Here is an 8,614-nt window from a genome sequence, read left to right on the forward strand (position 1 = left end):
AAGCAGCTCATCTATTTGTGGAAATAACTTAAAAAGTAACACTCCACCTGCAAGAGATGATACTCACAAACCCTTAAAATCAAATCCGAACAAGACAGCGATAACATAATCTAGCTAGATCTCCCTCCACACTAGAGCTGCCCAATATAACCTCAAATTTATATCATAAGTCTTTGCTCTTTGCTGTAACTGTGTTATTGTAGTGTTACAAAAAGAATTGCATTCTAGATGTATGTTCAAGAGCTAGAACAACCCTTCTTCTTAAAAATAAACCTGTGATGTGAAACTTGGGCTCATGTCTGTCTATAAAAAGATGATTTTAAGTGTCTGTGTTAGGTATGTTTATCTAGCAAATGTTAACACATTTCCTGATATGACTGTTTCATCATAAAAGATTTCAAACAACATAACAAGAGGGGACTTTTATTATTGTAAACAGCTGGTTCAAATTCATATATCATTATATTAGCTGAGCAACGAAAAGCAACAAGTGCATGGCAGTGTTAATTTTGTGAAGCAGATGGGTTTGCCAGACTCCATCGCTGTCATCGGGCAAATTCATCTTTAAAACCTCCAATTCACAACGTTTGTGCCGAGCACTGTTCAGACCAATCAGCATCATTTAACTTGAAAAAAGTTGGTAACTATGGGCGGGATTAAGTTCTACTCTAATGGCCTCCATTGCTGTAGTAACCTCAGATTTAGCTGTAGTATAGCATCAATTTTCTAGAACTAGACTATCTGTATGTAATGAAGAATGCTTGAACTGTTATTGAAAGCACAAATTTAATAGCAAGTGACTTGTGCATAAAAATACAGTACTTTGTAGAACTTTAAGGTAGGTTCAAGCCAAAAATTGAGACCAGTATTAGGTCTAGATGTGGCAAGGAGGCCCACCTGAGGGTGGAAAAGAGGACTGACAGCAAACATGCTCTGGATGTCTGCATATTACCAAAGGCATGGGAAAGTACTCTGTTTGAAAAAGTCCACACCTTTAGGGTGGAGTAAGGGGTGGATGCGGTGAGTAAGCACGGCCTAGGGTACCATCCAGGGAAGTAGAAGGGACTGCCACGAGCCCCTGGTCATCCGAAGGGCCTGAAAACCACCAGCGGTCTCCAGGTGTATCACCAGATGCAATCGAGCTTGACCTTGATTGCGAAGCGACTTCAGCTGCCCTCCAGCTCCAGGTTGTGGCACATTAGGCCCTGTAATGAATCCTCAGCATCCTACATGCCTAAAACTCATGCCCATGACTGAGGAATTATGGCTGGCATCCTACAATTAAAAAAAACAAAGTTTTAGGTGTATTCAAGTGTCTGTTTAGACTCTGTAGCTCACACTGGACATCACATACCTTATGTGTGTATTTCAACCTTGTTAAATGGGTTGATTCTCAACTTTAAGACGCCATTCATTCATTATTAAAAGTGTGAAAAATCTGGTGCCAGGCAAGCAGACAACAGCTCCTTTTGTTACAGAGCGATCGCTGGCTTAGACTCATTAGAAACACATTAACAATCTGACATTTGACCTCTCTAGTTTGAGTCAGAAGACACAGAGCTCTTCTTTAACACTCGATGCTTCCATGAAAATTGAAACTGAAACTAGATAAATCACCAAGTACTTGTGCCAATGCCTGAATAGGGCCTAAATTGTTCATTTTCAGAGAAAAGAAAGTGTGTTAAAAGTTGGTGGGTGAATAAAAGCAGTAGTACCATGTAAGCAATGCAAAGTAGAATGCTGTTACTAAGTTTTGTCTTTATTTCTGCATGAATTAGTGATCTTGTGATCCATACTCTCTGTGTTGAGCTTTGCTATAGTGCTGTCCACTTTGCTTTAGGAATGGATCCTGTGGGAAAGTGTGCCATCAGTCAGAACCATCAGCTAAACTGCTGTTAATGCAGGTAATTCTGATACTGAACCCAAAAAAGCACTCGATTCCCAAACCCAACAACACCATCGGTCCCCAGAGTTACTCTTAGGTCTTGAAGTTCACAGTGCTTGCATGAACTGCTTGTGAACACCTGAGCAGAGCAAGAAGACGAGCTTCTCTACAGCTTTAAAAGCAAAACTCCATCTGCAAGAGCTGATACCCACATGGCCTTCAAAATTAAATTCTACCAAGACAGCTCCAGCATACTGAAATCCAACTGATCTCTCTGCACACGTACGCACTCATCTAACACTGTTTATCACCGCTGCATGTGGAGTCCAGCTGTCATCACACACAGGTAGAGATGTGAAATGAATTTTCCTCTCAAGTCTACTCACACGTGCAGCCAAGATTCTTCAAAAGTTGAAGGGTCAATCACTCAAAAAGAAGCATAGTTTAGAAGAAGTCAGAAACAAACGTCTCTTGTTTGTGCCGTCAGTTTGCACTTTGCAGAGGCCTGCTAATGAATTTCCCCGACTCGACCTGTAGACAAACTGCAGCACTCTCATTAACAGCTCTGGCAGTGCTGCAGAGCATCGACACGTCTGCTCATTAAAACCACAGGTCATCTAGGCTTCTGTTTACAAGAACTATATTCACTAATGGACTACAGTCTCTCTTCTCAGTCATACCTTATTTCTGGTTTCACAGCAAACACTGAGTTACTAAATCTGTAAACTGTGAGCTTTAGGAAGGACTCCTTGTGATGCAGCTTAAAAACAACTTTATATAGTGCAAATGTAAGGGAAGGAATAACAGGATTTGTACCACACAAGGTTTGGTCGTCCTGGTTGAATACATAAAAGTATGCAAAATCACTTTTAAACAACAAAAGAGGAAGCAAACAAGACACAACAAACAAAGACAAAGAGTAATATACTGCAGCAAGATGACACTACGTAGCTCAAAGACCTACTTGCTTCTTTAAATGTGAGGAAACTTGCAGAGTGTTTTATCATTTGAAGCACCATTCACCGGAGTTATGCCAAAGAAAACAGGCATCCATCAACTCATGCGTCATAATTATGGCTGTTTGACTTTTTCTGGAACTATACATAAGCTTCAACACTTGATATTGTGACCTTAAACTAGGCACCAGTTTCACCAGTTTTATGTTAGAAGAAACTAACATAACCCCTTGGCCTGAGCAATGTATAACCACATTTAGCAGACATGCAGATGTTAACCTACAATGGGCACTGCTAGCACTGCTAACATTAGCCATACTCTACAAACTGACTTAACTCACTACCCTTCAAAATAATAACGACTGTAATGAATGGGTGTGGTGAACTGTTTCAAATGTCCATTAAAGGGCCATTTTGTTTTCACTTTCTGTGTTCAATTTCAGTTTAGTTTTTATTAGTTTTGATTGCTGGTTAGATAGTTTAGTTTAGTTTTTATTTTGCAAAAATGCTTCGTTTTAGTGAAGTTTTTATTAGTTTTAGAGTTAGTTTTAGTACTTTAGTACCTTACGGATAGATGTCAGGGCTGAGTGAGCGTCATACATTTTTAAAAACAAATTTAAACAGGCTACTCTTCACTTATCATTTTATTTACTCAATAATGATGTTTGAATACACATCCAGACATAAAACTACCACTATGTGAAGTCTTAACCAATCAGATCAGGCCATTTTACTCTCCCCAGACTCTAGTGTTGGTGCCAGTCAGTATTGGTTGTGCCAAAGACTGAGACTACGGATATTTTGTCTCCATATCTTTTTTTAATTTTAGTTAGTTTTGTGAGCGCACCATACAGTTTTAGTTAGTTTTTGCTTTTTCAGTAAAGCTTAGTTTTTATTAAGTTTCAGTTAACGAATTGATTTTTGAATATAAATTTTAGTTATTTAGTTAGTTTTAGTTAACTGTAACAACCTTGTGCACGACATTGGAATTTTTGCCGATACCAATATCAATATTGATGCTTTTCAGACAAGACATTTCAATCCTTTGGGACACACTTTAAGATTTCAGGTAGACCAAGGAAACAAACTTTAGTCCTCAAAAAACATTTTAAAGTTTAAAGAATGAGGATAAATAAAGAAAAAGATCTCAACTGACAAAAGTCTGTTGATTCAGCCTAAAACTTCACTTATTTATTAGTATGGACAAAATTTACAGTCGATAGCTATATGCTGAAATACACAGGCAAATATCGAATATCATCATGATTGCTATAATTTCAATGTAGGCCGAGTCTTCTACCTGTCCGTATTTCTGCATGTTTGCGGAGGCTTAAGGGGACAAAACAAAGGTTGCAATACCTCCTGAAATTGTAGGGGCAGTGTTGAGTAGTGTGGCCAACAGTTTAAGTCAGGCCAGCAGAACTTTTTGAGGGAGGATTGTGAGTTAGTCACTGTAAACATTAACATGATGTTAGCCTGCCCAGGCACATGGACAGACAACAGAACAGCTGGGCTGCAGTGAAGAGGAAGTGGAGGTCTGTGTGAGACCAAGTCGTCTAACAACACCATAGAGTAAGCAGCCAGGCCTGACAGCAGTGTTCAAATGTCTTTAAATCTCTTATTTTTACTGTAACTGCAAAAAAATGACCTAAATAAGCAAGTCTGATTATTTCTTATGCTTTAATCTCCCTTCTGTAATGACTATAGTTGTTAGCCCCTCATGTAGTATATTTACCCAAGTTCCCTCTTCTAATTCTGACTAAAAGCACATATTTTTGTTTTTCTTTATATAATAAATATGATTTACAATCCTGTCTAGAAAGCAGCCTCGTAAATGTGCTGTTTCTTAGCATTATGTCCCCTAAAGGTCCTTGAACGAACCCCCTTGGTGTCCTGAGAAAAATGTGAGCTATTACAATAATGAATCCCATCATTTAACAGCCTCATATTATTGTTATTCCCTTGCAGTCAGACCATGTAGTTCAACCTGAAACTACATTTATTTACAAGCACTTCCAGAGAACTAATTGTCCTTGCTGTTGAAGAAGTTGTTCAACACTGGCTCATGCTGCATTCCTCTTATTTATTTGCATAATGTAAAACAAACAGAGCAGAGCTGTAGCTGCAGGACGTGACAGCAAACAGACTTCAAATTAAGAGCAGCTCCGTGTTACATTTTTCTGATCCTCCTCTGGGGAATAAGCCAGCTGTGGCAGCAGCCCACCAGGAGTCCAGGCCTGCTGCACACACATCAGCCATGCTTCTTTGTACTGGGACTGACTGCAGAGCCACCAGACCCTCAGTGGGCGTCTCTACATCCTCACTAATTAGCCCACATGACTTTTATAATCACAGGGACACATTTGTAACTGTGTCAAAACAAAACCAGCCTCACTGTTTACATCAGCATCACATATTTACATTCATGTAGTATAAAACCCTTCAAACTGATGTTTTCATACAAAGATAGATATATTATTCTCTATTTTAACAGATGTCTGCTGCTTATTTTGTGCACATTTTTACACCTTATGATGTTAATGTGCGGCAAAAGCAGGTTAAAATTTTCAAAAATTTGTAAAAAGCAAAAACCCTCTCAAACAACAAGAAGAAAAGGGAATGTTTAAAGTATATATCTGGTGTTTTTCTTTGACCTAGTTCAGTAATAAAGGACTTACCAGTGCTGCTCATGGTGCCAGTCAGACGTCTTCTCCAGTCAGATGATGCACTGTAAATAAGCCACTATCCACATTGACAGTTCATGGATGATGCCTGCAGCCCGTAGGATGGACGCAGCAGGAAGATGTTTACACCGGGGCTGTCGCAGAGATCCAGGCCGCCCCTGGGTGCTGCTCAGGCCGCAGAGAGGTAGACGAAGAGCCGCAGAGACGAGACGATGTCCCGCAGACACTGCAGGGCTGCGGAGCCTCTCTGTACCGAGGACACACAGTGCAGGTTGGGTGTGGGCGCACGGTGGAGAAACGAGACTACAGTCAAAGCACACAGCAGAATGAATAGTGTTTCCGGTGTGAGTTTTCAAAAGAAAAGTCTGCCTGCGAGAGAAACTTTTTTTTTTCTTCTCCTGAGTACACAATCCAAGATTTAATTTTTACAGTTACAGTTTAAATTGACGTCTTTTCCATGCCATTTCGTTATATATTTGTGTTAGCCTAAATATTTTTAACGTTGGTCTACTTTTGTGATTTTTTTAATGGTGGGGGTAAAAATACATGAAAGAGGTGGAAAGGGAAGGGAAGGCTTTCTTTTTGTTGACCATTTTCTTTTCAAGATAATACGAGAGCACGTTCTGTTATAATAAAATATAAAACAAAGCTAATTACATTCAGTCTGATTATTTATTATAATTATTAATACACTCCCTGGTGTTTTCATAAAACACAATTTATTTAGAGCTATTTTAATCAACACAAATAAAAATGTATAAAGGATAGAATAATGAAAATTAAAGTAGCTTAAATAGCTTGAAACAACTTATGAACAAACGCGTACATTGACTTTTATGAAATATTCTTTGCTATTTAAAATCACATACCAATTAATGTGCCAGTGAATACATTTGTTGGGTTTATGAAATACTTGAAAACGACTTGATTATTGCCAGATTTCAGTACTTTATGGTAAACTAAACTAATCAACGGTTTTTGGTAGCTTTAGCCAGCTCCTGTTAGCTAGCTAGCAGTCTGTGACATTTAGGCTAGCTAATGCGGTAGCTGGCAGCAGCACGGTACAGGTCAAACAAAGCATAATTTCATTTAGTTTTAAGACCCAAACTTGCATGAATGACAAAGTTTTGTCCAACATTCCTCTTCTTCAGTCTCCCCAGCATCATAATTTTCTACCATGTTTGGCAGAATGATGTCTCCACCACGTTAAATTAGCAGTCTATGTTTTCCTAACATCATTATCGCTCTCTCCTGTCCAACAATAAAATTCAGAAGGTATTGCAGTCTTGTATCAACATTTGAGAACACTTCTCCTTTGTCACAGAATTTGCTGTTTTACAACTACTTGACATGTTGTGCATGTAGCTATATTATTTTCCCACACATGCTAACAAACTTTAAGGCTTCAAACCAACAGACCACAAAGGTACACCTTAAACATATGGAAGCCTATTAATGCCACTGAAAAAAAACTGAAGTGCAAATTCTGAGTTTGTAAGTCGTAATTATGACGGAAAAAGTCGGATTCATGAGATAATAAGTCATAATAATGAGATCAGTAAATTATGAGATAAAGTTCAAAATTTGATCTTATAGTTATGATTCAGATTATCATCTCACAATTTCAACTTTTATCTTATAGTTTTTCATAGTTTTGTCTTCTTATCTTGGAATTTTGATTTATGATTTTTTTTAAAGATTATTTTGATTAATGAATAATGATTTGATTTTTAAGTGGCATACATGGGCTTCCATACGTGCATTTTAATATTAATAAGTGAATATGAATACACAGGCCCAACTGAAATAAAATGAATACCAATCAGTTGAACTTTATTTATACCATTTGGTGCAAAAGCAGTAAACATCCGAAAAAATATCTTGCCTTTAAAATAGCAATCTTAAGGTTTAACTTGCCCCTTTTAATATGAACTATTTACAACTTTATAGTTCATTCAACTTCAATTTGCTGTCTTTATTATTTTAAAAGGCTTGAATTTTAAATGAAAATTCGTTCAGGTGCCAACAGTATTGTAGCATGTCTGTTTTATTTTGAAGGACTACATCCATCTCTTCCTGTCTCATGTCAGTTAACAGCAGCCACCTTGTCAGCTCTCGGCTTCAGCATCCAGCAGACTGCTCCTGCATCCTCGAGCTGACACTATGGGCTGACAGCGCCACTGCGCTGGTGGCGCAGGCGCAGCAGAGGAGGGAAATGTAGTATTTAGAAAAAAGAACATCCATTCTGATGTGCAGCGTGCTGCTTATTGTGGACTACAGTCCTGCTTAGTGTAAACAAACTGCATTGTGTGAGAAACTGGTGGTGATAGAACTGGTCATGTTAATATTTGGATAAACCAGTTTGATGTGTGTGATGTTATGTTTGTACAGCTTTTTGATCATAATAGCCTTGTATTAAAACAGGGAATAAACATTATTAGGCCTATATGCTTTGTGTCCTCTTTATGTAAAGTGGAATAATGAGACTAATTGGGTCAGTGGTTTTTAAAGTAGCATTTGGGAAAACAGATGAAAGGATAGGATAATCATAGCTGCAAATTAACAAAGGGCATTAATGAATAGACCAGGTTGCCTTCTGAATAAATACTCAGTGTAATACTCATAGGAAACACAGAATGAGTAACTAATCATTGAGTCTTGATTCAGTAAGTACCCAGTATGGTGATCATCATAAAAAAAAAAACACTGTAAAATTTGACTCACTATCTATGTTAACTAGCAATTAGTTATTAATTTGTTACCAAGCAAGTATGCCAATTTGGTCACCTTATTGTAAAGTTTAACCTTGCAATTTTCAATATTAAATTTTCACTGAACTTAGTAATTTCATTTTTCTTTTTATGTAGACTAACTTTATCAACAAAGAAACAAGAAAGATACATAACAATAAGAACAATGAATACTAAAAACATTTAAGGAATTTAATATTTTAAGCCAGAAGGTCAGCATTTAAAAACCTCCAGTATTCAAGATCTCATATTTAGAGACAAAATTCCAGATTCTTAAAATAATATGTTGCATGAGAAATTCATGTGAGGTTTAATCTGAGTGAGGCTAAAACATTTTTC

The 8,614-nt window shown here is 37.6% G+C and overlaps 1 protein-coding gene across 1 annotated transcript in view; it reads right to left on the minus strand.

The window, feature by feature from the left end:
• The window catches only part of ablim2 (actin binding LIM protein family, member 2), a 145,017-nt gene extending 139,209 nt beyond the window's left edge, over positions 1 to 5,808 (minus strand). The window contains exon 1 of the mRNA XM_041779471.1: positions 5,520 to 5,808. Within this exon, the coding sequence (XP_041635405.1) occupies positions 5,520 to 5,532 (13 nt within the window). The 5' untranslated portion in view covers positions 5,533 to 5,808. The remainder of the gene's footprint in view (positions 1 to 5,519) is intronic.
• Between the last annotated feature and the right edge of the window lie 2,806 nt (positions 5,809 to 8,614).

Source organism: Cheilinus undulatus, linkage group 22, assembly GCF_018320785.1.
Source record: "Cheilinus undulatus linkage group 22, ASM1832078v1, whole genome shotgun sequence".
Classification (NCBI taxonomy): Eukaryota; Metazoa; Chordata; class Actinopteri; order Labriformes; family Labridae; genus Cheilinus; species Cheilinus undulatus.